Source organism: Kryptolebias marmoratus, linkage group LG1 (genome assembly GCF_001649575.2).
Source record: "Kryptolebias marmoratus isolate JLee-2015 linkage group LG1, ASM164957v2, whole genome shotgun sequence".
NCBI lineage: Eukaryota > Metazoa > Chordata > Actinopteri > Cyprinodontiformes > Rivulidae > Kryptolebias > Kryptolebias marmoratus.
In genome coordinates this window covers 19051983-19077686 of record NC_051430.1, presented here as the reverse complement: position 1 = coordinate 19077686, position 25704 = coordinate 19051983, and the positions used below count along the sequence as shown (strand labels likewise).

General features: G+C 37.6%; 1 protein-coding gene across 2 annotated transcripts; it reads left to right on the top strand.

Annotated features, from left to right (window-relative positions):
- The first annotated feature begins 18413 nt into the window (after positions 1–18413).
- Positions 18414–23831, top strand: LOC108234576 (eosinophil peroxidase). Of its 2 annotated transcripts, none has more exons than XM_025005457.2 (15): positions 18414–18467; positions 18633–18698; positions 18877–18961; positions 19041–19216; positions 19299–19431; positions 19615–19744; positions 19833–20039; positions 20157–20517; positions 20636–20796; positions 20909–21167; positions 21253–21423; positions 21536–21773; positions 21886–22085; positions 22366–22398; positions 22521–23831. In XM_025005457.2, the coding sequence occupies exons 2-15, from the start codon at positions 18635–18637 to the stop codon at positions 22967–22969; spliced, it is 2667 nt and encodes an 888-aa protein (XP_024861225.1). In that variant the 5' UTR covers positions 18414–18467; positions 18633–18634; the 3' UTR covers positions 22970–23831. The 2 variants fall into 2 exon arrangements, with proteins under 2 accessions (XP_024861225.1, XP_017269349.1); XM_017413860.3 differs by having other exon boundaries at positions 18874–18961; positions 22521–23830.
- Positions 23832–25704: the final 1873 nt, after the last annotated feature.

Here is a 25704-nt window from a genome sequence, read left to right as displayed (position 1 = left end):
AAAACCCACCTGTTTAGAGTTGCTTATGGCTAAATTAGGGTTAGAGTGCGGGTTTTTGATGTTTGTCTCTTTCTTACTGTTTATTCATTGTCACATGCTGTTTTTATTTTGTTTTTTAATTATGTAAAGCACCTTGAAATGCTTTGCTGCTGAAATGTGCTATACAAATAAAATTTGATTGATTGATTGATTGTGGTCTGAAGTTTTAAGGACTTACAGATGTAACCAGACAAATCTATTCCTCACAATTATATAGTATTGTTGTTATTCTCCATCAATAAACAAAAAAATGAATGTATGCTGGCATCTGTTGCAAGCTATAAAAACTGGTTACACGCTATACTGTATCAACAATGAGAAATGAGACAGTGACAACAAATCGGGTCTTGTTTTTTGAACCGCAGTCCCATTTCTTAGTAGATTATTTTTACCATTACCCCTCGCAGTTTTAAATAAATGGTCTAGGGGAAGAGACAGAGAGACAGGGCTTTAGAAACAGTGTGAAGCTATGACCAAATCAGTTAGGCTGTGCTGCAAAGCAGGAAGTGTGCTACATTAAAACAACAACAACAAAAAATTTTCAGTAAGAAGATTTATTGGGAATACAAAATCCCGAAGAGCTTTTGAAGATTAACAGACCACCACAGAGCTATGATGGGTCCTCAGGGATGGATGTGAGAGAGGCAGGTTTCTTTCTGAAATATTCATCACAGTATGCCTTTACTTTAATTACACAAACTAGTGAGAGGTTCGGTCTGCACAGTGGTGTACTTGGTTAACACTGTTGCCTCACAGCGAAAAAGCTGCAAGTTCAAACTGCGCCGGGGGTCTTTCTGTGTGGAGTTTGCAGGTTGTCCCCGTTTTTAATGGGTAGTCTGGTTTCCTTCCACAGCCCATCAACACCCATGTTAGGTTAGTTGGTTATTCTGATTTGCTTTGTGCGTGTGTGTGCGTACGTGTGTGTGCGCGTGTGTGTTTGTGTTTTGGCCGATCTGTCCTGAATGTACCCTGCCTCTCAGCAGCTGGGACAAACAAGTGCTTCACACTCCCAGAGTTTTCTTGCTCAAGCAAATTAATTAATCCTTAAAACATTACAAAATATTATGTGCTTTACCGACAGGGCTGGTGTGTGTGGGTGTGTTTGAGCTTCGTAGGAAATGTTTGCATAACATTTCCATCTTATCTAAGGAAGGAAAGACAAAAACAGAATATTAATTGATAAAAGGCTCATTTTCTCTTTCTTCTTGGAGAGACTTACTTATATCTAGTTCATAACTTCTAAAAACATTCACGCTATTCTGAACAAGTGAATGAAAAATAATAAATATCAATTTATAACTTCCTTAAAGCCTTTTCTGGGGGAATCGCCCCACTTTGTAAAACTAGGCACATCAGAACCAAAATGTTAAAGGTACATCAGAGGGTTAGGGTTATCAGAATCAGAGGGAATCAGAGGTATTTATCAGCTGTGATCAGACTGCTGGAGATAAAATCAGTCTTGTGCTTTCAGGAAGTTTTCCCTGTACTCTAAGGCATCCCGACAGACAAGCTGCTTCCGAAAACAGTGAGAGAAATAACTAAACCCATTGTTCAAAGGGTTTTCTTGGGGAAATGTTCCAATGTTCAGACAATGTATGCAACCAAATTCTTATGCAAGAAAAGAAAACAGACAAATCGCACGCACCTTATTTTTGCAGCATTACTTACCTCAACAAAAATAAATTAAACGATCCTTGCATCCTTGAAAGAATGCTAGAATCACCCGTCGCCTTTCATGTCAGAGTTTTTTATTGAAACGATCTCATGCTGTGAGATGATACAGCTGTTTGGATCAAATCTCATAAACTTTATGTAAAGTCGTGAGAGCTCACCAGTTGTGTTAGCACTCAGAGTATATCATGGAGATGATTATCAATTACTGCTGCAGAAAATGTAGCTCAGTGTCTGTAAAACTGACTTAGTTAGAGCCATTTTTGTGTTGGCTAATGTCGATTAGCTGTGGCGGCCATAATAAATTGGGACTGACTCCCAAAACTTAATCAGTTGTTGACGTGCAGCCAGTGATTACTTTAAGAAAGTTTCGCTCTAATCCGCCCACTCGTTCATGAGATATTTTGCTGATGGTACTTACAAACACGGGTAAAAACTTTATCACTCGGTCTTTGTGTTCAGCAGTGGGTGATAAAGAAATAAAAACAAAACCATCCAAAGAAACCTCAAGAATACTAACAGTTTAAATAACTTCAGTTTTATTTTGTACCATCAGAACTTTGGTTTATTAATGAACAGAAATAACCTCCATTACACTTTCACCATAATTTATCTTTGATGAAACATAAAAATATACAACTTACCATAAATAGTATATGTTCCTGTTATATTGTGAATAAATTAGTAATAGGTGGTAGTGTAGTAGTTACCACGGTTACCTCACAGGACAGAGGTGTCTGGTTTGAGTCTCAGCTGGGTTTTTTTGTGTGGATTTTATTGTCCGATTGAGTTTATTCATGATGCTGAGACCTTTTCAGCTAAAGCTCCCAGACCAGAGTAATGTGGGGACAAGCAAAGGATTTTATCATCAAAAATGTCATCAAATAACCTTAAAACATTTGAATGAGCTGTTTTCACATTTGTCTAATATTTTGCCTGTTGGGTAAATAAAAAAAAGAAAAGACAAAGCTCACTGATAAGCAGCTTAAAGGTTATGATTTATTGCATTCAGGAAGTAACACAAACACCTGTCATTGAGAATTTAACACAACACTTTCAGGTTACAAAGTTTTGTTCAGACTTAGTCGCCTTTCGCTGATTTATGTCTCTCAGATATGTCAAGAATTACAAACAGAGTGGTTCTTCTGAGTGGTTCTTCATAAAAAAGAACCGAAAGCTATCAAGGAGCTCAATCCACTCCCATTTGAAGTTAGTCACAAACCTGTTAATCTGGTCAGTGAAACTGTTCCAAGAATGATCCATTGTGCTTGAAGACAAGTTGAAGGACAGCACACTTTCAACAGCTATAGAGAAGTCATCTGTGAGTGATGCCTATAATTCACCAGAGAATCTCCAGATTAATCTGTAAAAACAGCCAACACAAACACTGGCTGTCTGTACAGATCAACTAAGGTGATCAACTAACGACCTGAGCAGAGTTTTCCAAACTTTTCCAGGCACACTGACACACAGCTGACATTTGACTGAAAGACACAAACTACTTCAGGAGCCAGTTGAGGTAAAAACTGTTAATCACCCCTAATTAGATAAGTATTCAGGTCGGCACACCTGATCACTATAAGTGGAAACTCCGTAGTAAACAAATATTTTTGAATATTTCTGAAGACAACACCTTATGAAACTCCCAGCTCATTCAGCAGTCACGTTTCTTGACTGCACGACACTTTATTGCTACATTAGATTTACTAGGAGGATTTGTAAAAAAGGTAGGATTACACCAGTGTTTAAAAGATTTACACGTTTTGTGTAAATTTTTCTGTTTCAAAGACAAAACCAAATGGTGCATTTTGGAATACTGACTCCACAAATAATACATTTGTTTAGTTTGAGTGTTGATTCAATAATTAAAATAACTACTTAACCGTGTAAAGCATTTTGAACAAGTGATTAAAATTCAAAGTTGTTCTGATTTAAGAATAATCACTTTGAAAAGTACTTTTTAAAGGTTCGCACCGATTTCCCTCATTTTCTAAACGAGGTAGAGTGGAGGAATTTCTTCCATCCATCCATTTTCTGAACTCAAGTGAGCCTGTCAGGGTCACAGGAGGCTGGTCCTTATCTCCAGCGGTCTCACACACACACACACACACGTATCTGACATGCATGCTTTTAGTCTGCCGGAGGAAACCCACACACGAACAAGGAGAACATGTTAACTCCACACAGAAAGGCCAACACTGGGAGTCGGGCCATGAGGAAAACATGACCTTCTGTGTTTGAACTTCCTCAAGAGTGTTTAAATGTCAGGTGTGATGGAAATGAACCCAGAGTGCAGACTCATATTTGCACAATTTAGACTTATTTGCTGAAAGAAACAAGTCAAAAACAAATGGCAGCAGAAACAAAATAACAAAAACTCACAAGTAAAGGCAAACCAGAAACACAAGTAGGAAGGCACGAGGGAACCAGACTGAACATTAATGCAAACAATGAACCAGTGGGTATGAGAAGAATATGACCATAATTAAAGACGGGCTGATGAGGAAGTGGACACAGGTGAACTGATTAGTAACAAGGAATAGGTGTGGGTGGTTGAGGTGGTCTGACATGGAAACTACCGAGAGTGAGTGATGGCACACGGAGCAGACTACACAGGAGACTCAAAAGACTCAAGACTCGAAATAAAGCTATAGAAACACACAAGAAAATAAAACTCAGCACACAAGAGTAAACCAGGAAAAAGCAGAATTAAAAACAATAAACCTAACTAAAAAAACTCAACTACCCTGACATTACAACACATCAAAATAAATGCAATCTCTGTGAGAATAAAAACTGATCCTATTTTTTTAAAAGGAGAGACAAGAAAATGCACTTTTTTTACCCCTTATTTACATTTACTTTAGTACTGTTGGCCTGTTTTTAAATTCAGGTCTTTAGTTATTGAACTAAATTCTAATAATCTCCAGTTAATTGGACATACATCAATACCACAACTAATCAACCTTTGCAAACACCAAAATTGCTATAATGCAGCCATTTTTAAAGGTATGGAGCCAAACTTTGACATGTTAGTAGCTGAGAGTGATTCATAACACATCCTTTTGAAAGCTAGTGTGCAAGATCTCGACCAAAACAGCTATAACATAGGATGATGTTAGTTTAAAACTGGCACGAATGGTGGCGGGTGATATGCATTTCTCCTAGGACTGCTAGGCCTTCAATGGCTTACTTGCTAATCTTTGTGTTTCTTTAGGTGAATGCCATAATTGGGTTATGAAATGTTATAATACTAATAGGTATGAGGTAAATAAATAAAGTTTTATTTGTTTTGTGCCTGTGCCTCTGTCACTCGAGGGTGTCACTTACTGGAAGCAGGCAGGAGTAAAGACAAATATGAGGAAACACTGCAGACCTGGGGATTTTTCTGTTTCATCTGCAGCATACCAGAGAAAAACACAGCACAAAAAAAAACTAAATACACTGATTAAGCTGATAAAGCTGAGATAACACACACATGCACACTTCTGATTTAACTTTTATCTCTGTCTGTTGTGTAAAGGAAGCACATAGTGACCGTCCTACTGTTTTGTCACTTCAGGTCTTTCATGTTCTTTTAAAGTGCAAGTCAGAAGCATCGCCACATCTGATAAAGCTCAGAAACACTAAGACTTGACCCAAAGGACTGCTGTGAAAAAACAAATACACAGTAGATTGACAAGATATTACCTACAAAACCAAGGCCATCTTCTTCAAATAAATAATTAGAACAAACAGCAAATAATTCTCCTCTTTTATGAACGGAACAAAAATGATTCAGACTCTTGTCTCGTCTCGTCTGCAATAGTAAACTAAATTAAATATATTCTCAAACCTCAAAAATGAAATGGCTGATAATCTGAATTCTATTTGCATCCAAATACAGAAACTATTATATTAACATTAGCTTTTTAACCCCCCCATCTTTTTTACCTTTTTTCTTTTGGACAGGCTGAAAAAAAGAAGAAATTAAAACCCAAACTGCTGTGAGAAATTTAAACCACAGCATGGAGACGTTTTAAACATGTCAGTTTTGCTGCTGTTAGTAATAACAGTCAGTAATGGTTGACGACTGGTGGAGGGCAAACATTTTATTTATTGAATAAAAAGATGGTGCTGTTTGAAACTGAGGCTGTAGAACAGAATATCACAGGATGGGGTGTAATGGCAGCATCACTTCTGTCGGTCTGCCCCAGGGCATCTGTAGCTCACCACCACCATCAGTGTGTGAATGTGTGGATGAGTGGGTGAATGACTGATTGTAGTGCGAAGCGCTTTGGGGTCCTTGGACTAGATAAAGCACGATACACGTGCAACCCTTCTACCATTCACCATATGCCAACACAAACAAAAAAACAGATTTAACAATAAACCGAAACCATCAGCACGTTTCCATCCATTTTCTTTACCCGCTTCTTCTTTCAGGGTCTCAGGGGAGCTGGTGCCTGTCTCCAGCAGTCACTGTGCGAGAGGACAGGTCTCCAGTCCATTGCAGGGACACATAGAGACAAATGAGACAAACAACCATTGATGCACTCACACCTTGGGACAATTTAGAGTTACCAATTAATCCAACATGAATGTTTTTGATCTGTGGGAGGAGACCGGAATACCCAGGGTAAACCCAGGTGAGCGCAAAGAGAACATCCAAACTCCACCCAGAAAGGCCCAGGCTGGGAAATGATCCTGCAACCTTCTATCTGTGAGGCAACAGCTGCATTTTATTAAAAAACAAAACTCTTCTCTTCAGTAATTTCAGCCTTTTTACAGAGTCAACAGTGCCTTGACGCACAAACATAAAAAAAAATCCAACTTCTGAGAAGTTGTTTCAAAAAGACTCAAAACAATGTAGCTTTAGTTTAGTACCCACCCACATTTTATTCAAATTATTCAGTCACGTTTTCAAGCATTAACCAGAATGATGACACTAACAACAGGTGTTTTTTAACTTCAGCCAAAGGCCTGTGACTCACGTCCATTTGTTTCGCAGCAAAGAGGAATGGAAATACCACTTACATTACATTTAAGGTGCTTCAAAAGCAAGTTGGGCATATTATTTTAAAAGATTTTCACCCCACATTTTAATAAAACAAATAGGTTAAAATTTTGTTCACTCCAAAACAGTTAGGGATCTAATTTTCATCACGTTCTTGTAAAACAAGCTTTCTTAAGCAACATTATGCAAAATCACTGCAGCACCATATAGACAGAGCTCATGTGTCGATTTCAAGGCATGCGGGCCAGATGTGGCTCTGGTTACAGCTTCTTTTGAGATAATATTTTAAATGAATTTACAACTAGCACACCGACCTGCGACAGATCGAGTCTCTTTCACTTTTAATTTTGAACAACACAGTTAGTTTGCTTAGTGCTTCTTATTTCAAAATCAAACAATAATAAACGGTGCGTTTGGAGATTATTCAGGGATTTGTTTCAGCTGATTTAATGGATTAAGATCAAATGTTTTACTAAGACAAAAATAATAACTGCTGATCGAGAGCAAAGCTTAGGAAATGAATGTTACTTTATATTTCCTTTTTTACATTTTTATATTACTTCTTTGGACTTTTCACCTTATGTAGAATACTTCTGTTTTATCTTTAAACGTGTTAATCTATTTATTGTACTTTTTGCATTGTTTTAATTTGACCTTACAGCCTTTTTCATCTACACCAGTGTCTGTAATGTGATGTTAAATGAGACTGAACTGAAATCTTTGCTGCAATAAAACCACTTTTCCACATTTGGACAAATTTGCTTCCTCAAAAATCCGAGAACAAGTTGTAAAATAAAATAATAAAAAGTTTATACAGTGATTTAAGAAAAGGTTTACACTTTTCTTTTGCCGACAGAAGTGGAAATTCCTCGCTTCATTCCTGTGTAAGGACACCAGTCAAACTAGTTAGTTAGTTTTCCAGTTTAACAACTCTGATTTCCTCTCACCTGATCACTTTGTTTTGATAGGAGACGCCCAGAATACCTTTAATCCTCCTTTATGAGGAAACGTGAGTACTGCTGAGGAAGAATAATCACAGGTGTAATGCTTCATGTGAAACAGAGTCCATTATTTAGTTTGAAATTAAAGTTTATTTATCACTAAAAGGAGGAAAACAGGTGAATTTGTAAATTTAGTAAACAATTTGGTGATAATTTGGGTAATATGGTTTCTTTCCTTTCTTTTTGTTTTTTGCAGAAGGCATTTTTCGACATAAATACAACAATATATAGGCACCAAGATCATTTACTACAGTTCCTCCTACAGAAGTTTTATTTTATTTAATTTTTTTCAGGAATAGCAGTGATTTAAACACTTTCAACCCGACAGCTATCAGATGGTTACGGATCACATCAAATCTTTAAATGCCACACAGATTAAAACAGTAACATTTGCGCTCCGGGTGTTTTAATGTTTGATTTGCTTCTTTCACAGTTTACTGCTGGTGAACGAAGCAGTTTAACTTGCATTATTAATGGCCTTTCAAGGCCTTGCATTTAGTGTTAAAGAGGCTCAAAAATAAGTAAGTTTGGGCCTGTTTATATGTCCAAAGCAGACTAACAAACTTGGTATAACCAACCAGAAAAAACAACACAATATACAGGGATATAAAACAAACTCCGAGCATAAGAAAATAGGAACTAAATTTTAAGTCTTTGTCAGAATGTGAGATGCTTCCCGCTGCATCATTATGCAACTTGCCGTAATAAAGGACGAATCGGTCTCATCACATGTCACAACAATTAAAACAATGATAATCTGCGTGCTGATGATGTGACGCTACGTGGGTGAACTCTGATGAACCAGGTTCGCTTGTGAATTCCTTTCGAATGTAGCTGTTCGATGACTGTACTGCCTGTCTTCCAGTAAATGTGGGTGACCAAACTACATTCCAGCCAAACACAAGCGTGGCATGAAAGAAAATAAGCCCAGACATCTTTGATCATATTTAAGGAAGCAACAACATCTTTCAGCTTTCCTGAAAGTGAGACAGGCAACACTTAAGCAACCTCATCTTTGCTAAATACCTTCTTACTTCTGTTTGTATTAGCATAATCTTTTTGAGTACATACATACACACTATGTCAAAAGTGCAAATTTCCCCTAAGAGGAATCACATCATCTTTTCAGACTGTGCAAACAATTTTGTTCTATTGTGTTTTTTTTTTACCTCAAGCACAATAATTAGTCACAGTTTGTTTGATGTTAATTTGGTGTTGAGAAGTTTGTCAGGGTTATTAGTAAACTGCAGGACAAATAATATTCAAACTAGGTGCAGCAGTGTTCATTGGAGACAATTATGAGTAATTACAACACTATGAAAAAGTCTTGACTCATCTGCCACCAAAGCAGCTATGTCCAAAAAAAGGTTAAAAACAAAAACAACGGGACTTCTGTTCTGCAGCTGATATTTCTCTTCTAACGAGGAGTTTCTCAGTTCAAAAACCAAAGAGTGTGGAGTTCGAGTTTTTAAAGCTGAGATGTTCTGTAAGCTGCATTCACCTGCAGATTGCCCTCACTCTCCTAACAATAGAGGCTCATTAGGGTCCTTGTTAGCCTGAATGCAGGTCCTGATTGGAGTAAAACTGTCTGGGGATCAGGCCTAATGCTCCATTATAGGTTTTTGAAAGCTGAAATCTGAGACCTCCTCCAATATAGAGTTCTGGACATTCTTCGCTGCACTGAACTGCAGACACCACTCCGCTCAGTTTGTGTTTGGGTGTTTTGTTCTTAGGGTGGACCAGCCTCTGGCTGAGAGTCCTGTTGGATTTGAAATGTACAGGGATGTTGTGTTTGGAAAAAATCCTTCTGAGTTTCTCAGAAACTCCAGCAACATAAGGGATAACAATATTTTTCCGTCTGTTTTTCTTCTTGTTCTGTTCAGTGATGCGTTTTGTAGAGTTCCTCGCTGATGTGACAAAAGCCCAGTTAGAATATCCGCATGTTTGGAAAGCTTTTTTGATATGTTTTTGTTCCTTTTGTTTCAGTCGTGTTTGTTTATTTGTCCGTCTGCCCATGTCTGTTCGTAAGATTACTTAAAAACTAATGAACAGATTTTAATGCAACAGAAAATGTTGGGGCTGTCAAAAAAACACAAGTAATTTAAGTATGATGGTGATCCTGATCACGATCCGGATCCAACAATGTTTTCATAACCTCAAGGCCTTGGCAGAGGTTCAAGCTTTCCGAGAGCTTCTAGTTTCATTATGTTTTGCTTCAGAGAAGTCTGACTGTCCTGTAATCATTTAAAGTGGTCTAAATCTCTTTAAATGGCTTAAATTCAGGCTTCCTGAAAGTCTTTTAACATTTCTTTCGACTGCTTTTAAAAAAATGATTTACTCATTTTCAGTCCAGTACCTGGCCCTTTTCAAATGCATGTTTTGTTTCTGTTCTTGTCACTCAACTCTACAAATCATTCAGGCATAAAAATGCTCTTTAACGAATAAACCAGTGTCGACACAAAACTTAAAGAACCTATTTGAAATTGGACCTGTCAAAGACACAATTTGCTCTTTAGTTGAATCTATGAAAATTACAGAAGATAACACAGATTGAGAGACAGAAAACTGTATTTCATCAATAACAAAGTGATTCCCAAAGAGCTGTTCAGTGAAAACGTGACCTACAGACAACAATGAGCTGAAGAATGATGCAACTCTCAGGTCTTGTGCCTGATTTCACCTCCTGCATTTAAAGACATGATTTTCAGATCCTTCTCATCTGCTGTAGATCGTTTGTTTCAGGCCTAAGACGTCTTCTGTCCTTCATTTGTCCCCTTTTCTAATTTTTGAGGACACACTGAACAATATGCTGTCACAACTGGGTAAGAACCGGACTGAAAATGAGTGAAAAAGCATCTTCAGAAAGCCTGAAGATGCAGACGGCTTTAAAACATTAGAAATAAAAATTTGGCTGTTTGCATACAGAGTGTTAAAGAAGTCAGAAATGGTTTAAAACTTTTGCACAGAACTGTACATCACAGTAAATTTCAAATAAAGTTTTGTTAAATTCTTTACAACACTATAGTTTTGTAGTTAACACACTAATAAAGAGTAGGAAAAAAAGAATTGTTTATTTTTACACAAAAAAACTGTTGCCTTTAAAATCGAACATTTAAAATATGTTAAGTACTTTAAATTAGTGCTGAAAAGGGAGGATGGTTAAAAACATAATTTTATTATTCAGAAATTATTTAACCCTCCTGAAGCCCTCAAAAGAGAAAGAGATAGAGAGAGGTAACTTCGGGTCAATTTGACCTGAAGGCCACGGGACGGTTAAAAAAAAGAAAAATGATCCGCGCTTCCAAGAAGTAAAGAATAATTTCTTTCTTTTTTTCCCCTCCACGGCTACAATAGGATCATTTTACCATTAGTTCTCAGAAGTAACAGTTTTAGGTAGGGAACAAGGAACAGAATCGCGTTACGACAAATGGAGCCACTTGTTTGATAACCGTTTGTATATTTAACATCTGAGAACGGCACGCAGGCAGAATTCTTTCCTCTGTCCTTCATCACTTCCTTCTTCACAGGACTTGTACCGTCGAACTATATTTGGCAGTTTTTACTTTTAAAATGTGCAGAAAATAAAATCTAGAGTGAGAAAATAAAAGCACAAACGACACAAGAAAGGAAAAGAAAAAAATTAAAAAGACAAGAGGTTATAGTAAAAATGTGCAGTCAGATTGTTTTTTCCTCTCAAATCTTCTGAATTGCTCTTTTTATTCATGTAGAAATAAATGTAAGTCTATCTAACTGGAAACATTAGATCATTACAGTGCAGTAAACATGTAGATGACATTTACAATCAATATTCCAGCTATGTAGGAGCATTGAGACCACAAGACAAACACACTTAATACAAATAGCATCTATTTCCTCATCTATGCTTTCTTTATCTGTTCTTTATGTTCTGCCTACTTGTAGCAATGTGCTGTGAGTCACTTACCCACAAGAATGAGTGAATGCCTGTAAATCTGTCATGTTGCATTTCATCGTTTCTATTTTTAGCTATAAGGAAAACCCATTACTGGTTGGGTCAAGGAAATTATCAGGGACTTTTTTCAGTAGATAATTTTGCTGCCTTTGATTGTTATTCTTAAATCAAAAACAACAATAATAAGCTGTCTGTGCGTGTTAAAACAATAGTTCAGGTATTTGAAGAAGGGCTCTGTGGAAAACTTATGGATGATTTTTATTTGACCTGATGGTGGCTCCTTTAACAACCTCAGTTTGGAGAAACGAATGTTACATCACTGTCAGTTTCACATGACAAGGTTAATGACGGGGAATTCTGAGAATATTTGAATGAATAAATAGCGACTGCAGCAATTAGTTGTAGCATTTTTGGTATAGCACTTCCTAATTATTTCATGCAACACTGATGATGATGCACACGAAGTTCACAACTGTGAACTTTTTTAAGATCTGAGTTGTTTTAAGGCGGCAGTGATTCACCTTGGACTCGATCTTGCTTGAAAATATGGTTATGAATTAAACTCTTCTTCTTCAAAATGTGGGAATCCCTCCAATTACTGTGACATGAACTGTGGAAAGTCGAGCATGGTTTTATAGTTTTATTTGTCAAGAAGATGCATGCATTTTTTCTTTTAATGTCTTAACAAATATACACAAAACTAGCCTGTAACGTCTGCAGGCAACAAGGGCACACAGACTGGAGTAATGTGCAGTTTAATCACTGATGGGAGTCATGTTGAGGAGGTGTAATGCTTTCTCAATAGAAGCTGTCTTAAAAATATAATCTCACAAGCAGTGCACATAAAAAGTGTGCCAGAGTTAAAACTTTGTGTTTTTCCCTTGCTTTGATGGCTTGATGATGTTCATATTACACATTAACAGACGTAAAACTATCTGGGAGAGCCCAAGTACTCAGAAACTATACTTCACAACTTTGATTTTTCTCAATGATTAAATAATCAGAAGCAACGTAAAAGGAAAGAATGCAGATGAGGAAGAGAACAGATAAGAGTAAACATCGCACAGGGTTTTAGTCTCTGAAGGTTCAGAGACAATAACAGGATCCAGAGTTAACTTGCAGCTATTTGACTTTAAATTATGACCAACTTGTTTGCTTTGCTTGCTTGTTTTTTCTGTAAAATGAAAAGATGACATGTTCCCACATCATCTTAGCCATTGTTGAAAACACAAAGGGCATCACGGTCAAACTGACATCAAAGTTGCAGCAGATTGTGAAACATATGAGGCTGAAGCAGTGGTGGAGTCTTAACTAAAAAAAAAAAGCCTGAAAGAAACTGAAAGCAAAACTCTCATGTGTGATTGTTCATACATATTATTTCTGTAAAATTCAGAGTTCCCAAATCATTAATCTATATTGTATATTTTCTATTATATGATACATGTTTATAGCACTGAAGTGTTATTGTTATCATTCCTGCTTCATAGTTGGAGCCTCAAGGTCACTTTAAGTGACACCCAGATTTGCATTGTAACGCATTCTTCTCCACCAAAGAGTTTGCTATCTTTTTGAACATCTAACACAAAATTCTTGTAAGGTTGCAACCATGCAATGTTTGTTTTTCTTTTTTTTTTGCTAGTTTTCAATATGTGTTGTTCTTGGAATTATTTACAGTACATACATTATGTTCTTACAGATTCTGCAGAGCCCTCTCTCATTTGGCTTGCACAGCCATTGTTCCACTTTGTTCATGCTTCTCAGATTGTGAAACCTCCAAAGCTTTCTAGCAACCAGCTGCTTCTTTCTGTTGGACTACTTTGTCCCTTTAATCTCTGCAAGTAATGTTACAAACCTTCAAGACATTGATAAATGAACAAGTCCTGTCTATTGTAAAGGATTTAAGATGATTTGTAACTAATTCTACCATCTGGGTTTGCTTTCTGTGTCCATCTACAGCCTGCATCATGTGTGTTTTGTCAGTGATAGTCATACAGGAAACTAATATCCAAACTTCTCCAACAGACTGCAAAGTCCCTCAGTACACCTACCAGGTCAAATACCCTTGCCTCAGCTGTTAAATTACCCCAACTGGGAATTTGGCAGTGTTCCTGTTATTGGATATACAGCTCAGTGAGGGCAATCTGCATGTGGATCTAGCCTACAGAACAGCTCAGCTTTAAAAGCTTGAACTTCACACTATCTCCGTTTTGAATTGACAAAGCTCCTTGGACGAGAAGTGAAACGCCTGTAGTTACAGAAAAGAAGCCCAGTTGTTTGTGTTTTTTACCCTTTTTTGGTTTCACAAATACACATCACCAGTGCTTTGGAGTCTTAGTCATGTTTCCAGACTTTTGGCATATTTGACTTTTCTGAAAGAAATTCTGTTACATTTACGTGTTGATCACCTTAGGCTGTGGAAACAGCCTCAGAGACATACGTTCTACAATATTTTTCTTTTTCTTTCTGAATTCTTGACTTATTTGTTGTCATCTTTCCACCCTTAGCTTTAAGCTACAGGCTTTTTGCACATACTAAAGACTTTGTAGAACTCAACATTCTTCTGAGGAAAAAACCTTCGGGCTTGCACCTCCTTCTCTCTAAGAATGACCTGAGGCTCTGTTTCTAAGTATCTTTACGTCTTGAAAATATGCAATGGAACCCACTGATACTTTGCTTGTAGGTCGATGTACAAAGCAACAGTAAGTGACTTTTTTTAGTCGTTTCAGTTATACTATTTGCATATCACAAGTCACTCTAAACAAAATATACAAACAAAGAACATCTTTGGCAACACTTTTACCATCCATCCATCCATCCATCCATCCATCCATCCATCCATCCATCCATCCATCCATCCATCCATCCATCCATCCATCCATCCATCCATCCATCCATCCATCCATCCATCCATCCATCAGTCCATCCTCTGCCAGTCATGGAGACTGACAGACGTCCCTCTCCCAATTGACACTCTCCAGCTCTTCCTGGGGTGCTCTTTAACAAATCAGATGCCCTCTTGGGATTTTGAGAACTATGGCCTCGGACTTAGAGGAGCTGACTCTTATCCCTCCCCCTTCACATTTGGCTGTGAATCGTCCCAGCGCACGCTGAAGGTCATGGCTTGAAGATGCCAACAGAACTGCATCATTTGCATCAAACAGAGACAAGACCCAGTGGTTCCCAAACCAGACCATTTCTTCTCCATGACTCACCTTGAAATCCTGCCCTTGAACACCACAAACAGAATTGGACACAATCTTGGTGAAGTCCAGCCTATTTAGGAACAAGCTTGACTTTGTGCTGAGAATGGAGGGCACAGGTTTTGGTTATAACAAGACTGGTTCGCTTTTAAAAGCAATCCTGGCACCCCGTACTCCAGCAGCACCCGCGACAAAATGCCTAGATAAATATGACCATAAGCTTCTCCAAATTCATAAAACAAACTCTCATGATCCCCTTAACAACTGTGTAAAGATCTGGTCCACTGTTTCACGACCAGGACAAAAGCCACACTGCTCATCCTGAATCTGTGGTTTGACAGTTGATCAGAGTTTCCCTTCCAACACCTTGGAGTAAACTTTCCCTGGGAAGCTGCGATGCTGTGAGCCCTCTATCCAGTCCCCCCATTAAAAAAAAAATGGAGACCACCACTCTGGTCTGCCACTCCATTGAAGAGATGTGTCAACCATGACAGCTCCACAACATCCAAAGCCTTGAGCCTCCTGAATTTGAAATTTGACTGCATCATCCAACTATATGACATTGAGCTTTACACTGATACAGGTCCTTAGGATTCAGCAGTTAAACAGCAGCAAGTTGTTTGCATCCAAAAAGGCCTCAGAAGTTACTATAGTTCATAATGTGTTGTGCCCTCATCTGCATCTCACAAGCTGTACCTCCATCATCATTTTTAGAGTTTTTGTGGTTGAAGAACTCCGTTTTCCACCATCAAGATAATAAAAAAGACTAATCTCCCTTTTTTAAAAACCGAGTTCCTGGTCCTCCTCTTTGCAACTCACGTCCCTGAATGGCACAGCAACATCAAGTCTTCTTTAAACTTCAATCCAGCTGTTTGCAGCCACCACCTTTAGCTAACATCTAAACTTTCTAACCTTTTACATGATTCCCAACACACTGGTAGTAACAACCTTGCTTTGTGCACACTTTTGAAACATCAGACCTGTTGGAACTGTTTCAGAGCTCATCACACAGTTTATATACGGTCCTCTTTTTTTTACAAGACACAACTATCAGCAGCTTTAGCATCAATGCGTATTCCATCTTTAAAATGTGCTCTTCCACCATCCAGACTATCAGGAATCAGCTTTTCTTTAAATGGTCACATTTCTCAAATGATCTATTCCTGTATTTTTTCTGGTCTGTTTATTAAAATATTTTAACGATATTACATTTGACTGGTTTTAATGTTTAAACGCCATACTTAATTCACAGTATAGTAATATAATAGAAAGGCTATAAGGTGGGAAAAAGTCGGTGCAGGCTATCCCTATGTTTAGCTATTTGTCTCACACTAACTAATCTCACATCTAAAAGAAAACAGACAAGTCAAAATACCCACATACAGAAACAAATTCAATAGGAACAAAGAAGAAACATCAAACTAGCAGTTATTGCTTTTGTGGAATTGTTAAAAACAAACAAATGTCAAACTAGTGCTGGCAAAGAAGAACTTATCTCTGACCATCCTGACAAGCTGGAAAACAACATAAATCAACAAATAAATTCAAGCAGGTTTTTTTGTTTAGTTTAGTATATTTTGCACAATTAAAATACAGATCAAAGATATTGAGAAAAAAAAAACAGTGCAGGAAGAGGCAAAGCCCAGTGGACTTACACAGAAAAAAATATAATATAGTCCAACAATTCAGTCCTTCATCAGTCGATCATACATTTATGAAATACAATCATCTAGAAAAAAATAAAAGCTTAAAAACACATCTACGAAATATTAATGGGAATTAAAAATAGAATATGTAACAATGAAAAAAGTGACAATGTAAATAGTTCTTCATTTACAGCCAAAGAAAAAGGTGAGATGAAATTGTGTAAGAATGTGAACTTTATCCTTGCTCCGGTGAAACAAAAAAACTTGCCCTATTCTGTCATCACCCAGGAGGTTCTGTAGGTCACAGCCGAGCTGAGAGTAGATTTATCTGCCTCTTGCACGTTTGAAGGGCAGCATGTTTAGATTCTCATATGTGTATGCATTTCAGAGTTTTTCTAACATGTCTACTATAGTGTCTACAAATATATTAACACACACTGAAAAAAATAGTTATGTACCAGTCAAATCAAAATAGTCTAAATGCACATTAACTGAGCAAGGAGTGTCTTCATGCAATCAAGATGAGATGCAGTTTACTATTATCACAGATGTCTTTACAGTTATTCTGTAATACAGGTTGTTAGTGGAAAACTGTATGATGTCGTTTAACAATCTTATATTTGCAACAACAGATCTTTTAGTTTTAAGATTGTTACCACAGATGAGAATTGTGTCATTTTATCACAAGAAGATCTGCTCCTTATTAAATTGTGTTATTTATCATTTTTGTCATGAATCTGTATGGAGTATAAGAATGATGGTCTAAAATAAATCACAAGAGATGGAATGCCAAATTAAGTAGGTTACTGGCTCTAAACATTAGCTTTGAAACCTTAGAAAATAAATGCTGACACATTACGAACTTTTGAACTCAATTAAAGAGAAAAATGTGTTTGTATTTGTAGACCTGTTAGTTTAGTTGTACTCTTTCATGTTGTGAGAAACTAAATACAATCCATCCATCCATTTGTCCAAATCTAAACAAACTGTATTATTTGAATAGATAAACATTTTTTATGAAAAAAAAAAAAAAAATACGGGAACAAAAGCTTGTTATGTTTATTTTTTAATTTTATTTTAGTGGAACTGGTTTTCTTTTTGTTTGTTACATGTCACAGAATTTGGCAGTATTCTGTGTAGTTGGTCCGAAACCAGGAATGTTCCTTTTCCAAAAAGCTGTGACAAAACTGACATTGGCTTGCTTTTCTTAACAATGGAAAATAATTACTACATCACTAACAAAAAAACCCATCTCTTGACTTGTTTCTAACTTTTAAGCTTAAGCCAGCAAAAACAAACAAACAAATAAATAAAAGAATATTCACACAGTAAAATCCTTTGTTTGAGAGTAGCTGATGGGAATGAATTCAAACCTCAAATAAAAGAAAGAATGAATAAAAGAAAAAAGACATGACAAGCATTCATGCCTATTTAAATCCAGATATACACGTTTTAAGTGCAAGTACAAGTTCTGCAATCAGCCAGGAAAATTCTATTTTATACTGTATTATAAACAATAACAAACTTCTTTTTGCAGAAAATGCAGATTATATAATCAAAAAAAAAAATGCAAAAACACAGACATGAAAACCTGAAAACAGTAAGCCTATGGTTGCTTCTTTCTTATTTGGTAACCATGATGTTGTTCATCATTCAACTGCTGGTGAATGTTCTGGTGCTAACCAGAACTTTCCTCTCAATGATGGAAAAAATCAAATCAAAAAGCATCTTAATTAGGGCGTGGACAGCTGCATGGTTCCTTGACACTGAGGATGTGCCGTGGATGTGTTGAAAAAGATAAACATGGGAAAAGAATTTACTTACTTTCTATGTCATGGTAAAATTCCTTGCAATAAGTGCTGCATGAAACGGCACACTGAGGTGTATAAAAGTGAAAGCGTTTTGACTGTGAGCAGCAGTGACTTGCCTCTTCAAGTCCAAAGTGAAGCTGAAAGCCTTTGAAGGATTCAAGGAGTTTTGCAGGTGATATTAGGTTTTCTGATCTTTTATTCTGCCAATTTTAAATGCATAATAAAATTGTACTTATAATATGTGTAATTTTAGATTGAATTGCCATTTTAGCAAGAAATATTAATTAGGTGACATGTTTTTAGCATTATGTCAAAAAAGAAATCTTTGGTTTTGCAGAGATGAATTGTTTTCTGAGCCTGCTGGCTGTGGGTCTCACCCTGTGCTTGCAATGCCAGGTTGCTGGTGAGTAGCTAGAATATTTTTTTTCCTGACATTTTGTTTAACTAAACGGTACATATTAATTTTTAACAATCTAACTTGACTCAGTTTTAATCTTAAAATGTTTGACTTGTAACATTTTGTTGTGAAATTCAAAAAATCTGAACTATAGAAGAAATTAAACTTATTGTGTTTTCAGAAGCCCATTTGAGCCGAAGTTTCATTGAAAATTTTGTGAACAAAGCTAAGACCAATGTGGACGCAGCCTACACTTACTCCCGACAAGTGTGAGTGTACAAACCTGTTGACAGAACTTATCTTTAGTCTGAGATGGAGTTTAAATCCTAACTTGTCCGCACAACACAGGAGCATTGACCGGGTGAAGAGAGATGCAGCAACACCTGCAGACATCCTGAGGCTCCTGAAGCAGCCTCGCGGTCAGTCCAGGGTGGCCGTGCGCGCTGCTGACTACATGGACAACGCGATTCATCTGATCAAGAGGTCCCTGCTAAAACGTTACAAACGCTCCATTAATGACACAGGTCTGTATTTATAATGTTTTGTTTTGTTTTGTTTTCAAGGTTTTGCCACAGCTCATTTTTTTTCCTGTTTTGTATTAATCAGAACTGATCTCTGAGGAGGATCTGGAAGTGATTGCCAAACTGACGGGCTGCACTGCGCAACTCAGAACTATTAACTGTGACACTATTCCCAACTTAAACCAATACCGCACTGCGAACAGCGCCTGCAACAACATGTGAGGCAACTGAAAATGAAAATGATTGTCATTCTAAACTAATGTAGAATTGGGAAAATATGAATTATACTAATTATGATCAGTCTGATTGTGGACTTGGCTTTAGTCTTCTGTTGCACCCTTTGAAAAAACATAGAAGATACACAGAATAAAGTTTGTGGTTTATTTCTCCTTTTCATAAAGTAAGAACTTCCGTTGGGGTGCCTCTAATGTGCCATTTCTCCGCTGGCTGCCTGCTGAGTATGAAGATGAAATCTCTCTTCCTAGTGGCTGGACTGATGGAAAGAAAGTCAACGATCACATTCTTCCCTTGGTATGATGTTAAGAGTAACCTTTCATATCTACTCTTCAGCACATTGACACAACAACATTTGTACTCATTTTCTCCACCCTGTTCTCAGGTTAGGGAAGTATCCAACCGTATCCTGACAACACCTAATGCTAATATGGAGAGTGACCCCCTCTACACTTTCCTGGTGACAATCTTTGGCCAGTGGCTGGACCACGATGTGACTTTCACCCCTCACTCTCCTTCTATCAGATCATTCAATTTGGGTATTAATTGTGAAGAGACCTGTGCCAACACAGAGCCATGTTACTCCATCAAAGTCAGTGTCATTATGTTTCAATATTACATTACTCATAAATGAATACATGAAAAGACATGCATATATACATTTGAGACACACACATTCAAAGCTAACAGTTTCTTCTGCTCTGAACAGTTTCCTGCTGACGACCCCCGCTTTGAAAATAGCTCAGAGGAGTGCATGCCCTTCTCCCGCTCTGCTCCAGCTTGTGGTTCTGGAAACACAGGCCAGATCTTTGGTTCTAGCTCAGTGCGCCAACAGATGAACACTATCACAGCCTTTATTGATGCGGGTACGGTCTATGGTTCTGATGAAAAACTTGCTCGCGAACTCCGGGACTTTAGTTCAGATAAAGGTTTGTTGAGAGTCAATCAAAATTATACTGACAACGGGCGTGAGCATTTGCCTTTCCTTTCCATGGAGGCCAACATGTGTGCCACCCGTCGCCGCATGACTAATGATGAAACTGCTCAGGAGGTGCCGTGCTTTTTTGCCGGTAAGCTAAACAAACAAACAAAAAAAAACTGATATTACAGTCAAACTGTAAGACAATTAAGCATTTCTGAAGGATGACAACATTTTCCCTTCCTTATTATTTCTCTTTCACCTTTAAGGTGATGATCGTGTCAATGAGAACACTGCACTGACTTCTATACACACGCTGATGTTGAGAGAGCACAACCGTCTGGCTAGGGCCCTGGCTAAACTGAACTCACACTGGGATGGAGAGAGACTCTACCAAGAAGCACGCAAAATCATAGGAGCACGCCACCAGGTAAGGGACAGAAAAAGCCCAAACCCTGAGACAAAGGTTTGGAAACATTGAGACAGTGTTTACATCTTTAGATTTGTTCAGTTTGTTAACCTAGTTTTTCTTTTGTAATTAGGTCATCATTTACAGAGACTGGCTCCGCCACATTGTTGGCCCAGATACCATGGCTGCCAAGCTCTCAACCTACCCAGGTTATGATGAAAATGTGGATCCCAGCATTGCTAATGTTTTTGCCACAGCTGCCTTCCGATTTGCCCATGTGATGGTTCAACCCTACATTTTTCGTCTTGATGAGCATTACCAGGAACACCCAGATTACCCCAAAGAGCTGCTACACAGAAGCATGTTTACAACATGGAGGGTCATCTTTGAGGGCAAGAAACTGAACTCCTTAGTACTGTCTTAAACAGAGAGTATGTATTTATTCATCAAGTCTTAATGGTTTCATGTGTTCTACAGGTGGAATTGACCCAATCTTGAGAGGCTTGATGGCTAAGGGGGCTAAGCTGAACACCCAGGATTACATATTGTCTAAGGAGCTGAGGGACAGGCTGTTTAAGTTCTCCATGAAAATGGCATTGGATCTGGGATCACTGAACATGCAGAGAGGCAGAGACCATGGACTCCCTGGTATTCATTTAGACCAGATGCCTTAAGTCTGGAAAACCTGTTCACCTATCCATTGTGTTATAAATTAATATAGTTTCTGCATCATCATAAACTGTGTGTTTGCCACTTTTAGGCTACAACAAATGGCGAAAGTTTTGTGGATTGTCACAGCCACAAACTCTGGATGAGTTGGCTGAAGTGATGAATAACACAGATTTGGCCCAGCATTTGTTGGATCTGTATGGCTCTGCTGACAACATTGATCCATGGCTGGGAGGAGTGGCTGAGCCATTTGTCCGCGGAGGAAGAGTGGGTCCCCTGTTTGCCCACCTTATCGCCACCCAGTTCCAAAGACTCCGCCAAGGAGATCGGTAAACAATTAGATAATGACAGAACTACTTCAGTTAAAGATCCGAAGATAGTCATGTTTGCTGGTATTTTACTTTCATAGACTTTAAACTAAAGTACAGTGTTTTATTTTAGCTTCTGGTGGGAGAATGATGGCGTCTTCACCGATGAACAGAAAGAGACACTGAGGGACACATCACTGGCTCGCATCATCTGTGACAACACTGGTATCACTGAGTTACCTGAGCAACCCTTCCTCTATCGGCCTCATGGTTCTGGTTACACCAAGTGTGAGGACATCCCTGAATTTGACCTCAGTCCATGGAAGGAGACAGGTAAGTTCATGCTCTGATTTAAAGTTAATCAAGTTATAACACTGGTGATTTTGTTTGAATTTCCTTCTCTTCACTTTAATACTTTTGTGCTCTTGAACTTTCAACCCCTACAAGTAAATGTTCATCAATTGTCTATATTTGCTAAAATTTACATTGCATATTCAAAATAATTCTAGAAAACTTTATACATCTTATTCAGTTTTTTAAGACTTCATTAAGAAGTCAACATTTTTTTAAATTTTTTTTTATTAATTGTGATTTTTATTTTAATTAACTCTAGGAATAGTTCTGCGTGGGCCCCCAGGACCACAAGGTAAATTTCCCACACACTTCAAAAAGTATAAACAATGTTGTTGTTGTAGTTTAAGTATCCGTTTAAAATACTCTAAGCAAAGGTTTTTAAGTGTAAGTATATTGATATGTTTTTGCACACAGGGCCACCAGGCCCTCCAGGCCCTCCAGGCCCTCCAGGCCCTCCAGGGCCTCCAGGCCTATCTGGCTTCGCAGAGAAAGTTGCCTTCTCCGTACGTCTGGGCAACAACTTTCCCAAAGCTGGTAGCCCCATGTCCTTCCATGATGTCATCTACAACGGACAAAACTGCTATGATCCCAAGACCGGCTACTTCACCTGCTGGCACCCAGGCGTGTATCAGTTTGAGTTCCACTGCACAATCTACCAGAACGCAGGCAGCATAGATCTGCTGCGTAATGGGGAGCTGGTTCTGCACTCGTTCACCACCCGCCAGAGTGGCTACATCACAGCCAGCGGCAGCACCTACATCAAGCTTCAGAAGGGAGACATGGTCTGGCTGGTGGCCAATCATGGTGGCAACGGACTGACCAGTGACAGCTACTTCTCTGGTCATCTGCTGTTCACTGAGTAGGAGGTCTGTAACAGTTTTTACCAAAGGTTAAAGTAAAAACATCAGTTAATCAGAAGTCAAAAAATATTTTCACTCTTGTTTTCTTCTGTATATTGCAGACAAAACTATGCTTGTGGTTGTCTCTTCCTAACAGTTCTTTTAAATGAAGGAATATACCTAATGCACTGATACTCAACCTATAATGTGAAATGATGAGAACAGTTACTGATACATTTTTATGTTAAATAAATTTGATTTATTTCTTTTATTTGCTAAAAAAGTGATTGCAGATTATGAATAACCTTTAGTTTTTAAGTTATTTTTTAGGGGGAAGCATTTAATTTTGTTCAGAGTTTAACTGTGTGACTTTATGTTACTTTCATTTTAACAAAAATAAACAAATGGCATATGTAACAATGTTTTTCTCTAAGTAAAATCCTTATTGATGCATAACATGTTTTAAAAATAATCAACAAAATCAAAAGTAGTCCACAACTAATTAATGAATAACACAATGTTATTATTTTAAAATTTGATTAAAATCACTGCAATAGTGTTTAATTTAACCCTATAATGCATAAATTGCACCAATGTGATTCAACTAAAATGGGCCATATCCTTTTTATAGGTGATTTAAAAAACAACTTTAAATGAGCACTATAGTTTTTTTAAATTCTCAGTCAAGATTTACCAAATAGTTCATAAGTATTGGTGTGCAAAGAAGTATCTGGTCTGAAAGGAGAAAACTGCCTGAAAATTTAGGGCTACTGGCTTCTTTAACCCTTGTTGCACCATAAAAAGAAAAACATGTTTATATTCTGCAACCTCAAATTAAATTCTTAAATTCTATAAACAACTATGACTTGTATTTTATTACAGTGTAATAAGAGAAGATCTCAGGCCAACTGTAGCTGAATTTGGTAAATTTAACAAGTGTAACATGTTGAACACAAAATTATTTAGGGAGCAAAGTGTGTTTATATATAAATATATATAGGCTTGTTTTAATTTTGATCTGACCAGATGATCTCCTCTTTTATCCATATGAATTTTAGCAGGTTTTATGTTTTCTATAAATATCTAGAATGTCTGATCAGCTTTGTTTTCTTCTGGTCATTGCACTTATTTGCTTTTTGTTTGTTAAACAAATTTAAAGCGGCTTGATTCCTGCGCAACTGGCTTGAAACCAAGAATTTTCTTTCTCTGGGAAGTTATGACTTTTTCTGACATTTTCAATCAGCTTGTTTAGATTTTTAATATTGCAACCCACACGCACAAATGTAAAACAACCTTGAAAGTTGTTGTGGCAGTTAAAAAATTAAATAAGGAGACGGCGGTAAAACTCCTAAACTTTATTACAAACCTGCTCTCATGCCAAGCACCAATATATAACTCCCATCAGTTTTATCTTCTCCTGCATTCTTCCTCGACAATCCTTTTTTGTCCCCCCAGCAGCAGTGCCATCTGGGGACAAGAAGTTACAGAACATAAACAAATGCATTTAGTGCAAGCCTCAGAACACAACATGTCCCCTGTTACCCAAACAGTCTTATTCACTTTAAGCCAGGGGTGTCAGGCTCTAGGCCTCAAGGGCCACTGTCCTGGAAGTTTTAGTTTTTTCTGCTCCAACACTCCGGATTCAAATGGTCTAATTACCTCCTCAGCAAATCAACAAGTTCTCCAGAAGCACGTCCACAAGTCATTCTTTTTAAACTAGATGTTTTAAAGCAAGAACACATCTACAACGTGCAGGAGAGCGGCCCCTGAGGAATGGAGTTTGACACGTGCTTTAAGAAAAGCAGTATTTCTCAGAGAGATTAGTGTTACTGTAATGCAAAGCAAAATGTCTGTAGTTTATCTGTAACTTTTCTGTTGGCATAAGTGCTCTTAAATGCAAATAATGTCTTCTTCATGCAAAACAAAACATTATCAGAAATGCAACTAAAATTAGCTCAAAATCACATGACATTTATTTACATTCTTTCACTTTTTTCACAACCATTTTTTAAAACCAACTTATTTCATCACAGTCTTTTGTGCAAGTTGGTGCATGCCTTTCCCTTTGGAAACTTTTCCTTTTGGTGTCTGTTTTGGGCTGAAGGGTTTACAGCTTCTCATCACTTTCAGTCAAATCATACACCAGCTGACTGGTAGAGAACAGACGCTGTCTTATGGTGCTTATGATGCATATTTTTTTTCTCCTCCTGATTCTAATTTACATATTTATGTTCACATTTTTATACTCAGTAACAGATGGATTTCAAATGTAACAAAATGTACTCAAGTAAAAGTGAAAGCATAGATAAAAAAAATTGCTTAAGAAAGTACAAAATACACAAAATTCAAACTCAACCACCGTAAATAATTTGCTCCTTTCAACCTCTGTCTCTGGTCAAATAGATACAGAAGCCCCAGTATCTACAATAAACTCCAGGACTTGGGAGTTTCCTTGTGCTGATTCAGTGTTCATTTTGCACTGATTTTATCAAGTGTTGCAGCCATCAGAGTAACATCATTCACACACACTACTGGTCACGCAGAAACAACCATTTCTCCCACCGTTGCTACAGGTGATTTGCATACTTTGGCAAAATGTCCTTTTTTGTGAGTAAAAGAATTTTAAAATCAATATGAAGCCAGTGTAAATCTGCTAGAAGTGGGGCTAATATGGTCATGCCTTCTTGTACCTGTTAAAAGAAGCGCAGGCAATGGAGAGCCGATTGCTTTAGCCCAAAATATAGAGAATTGTAGTTGTC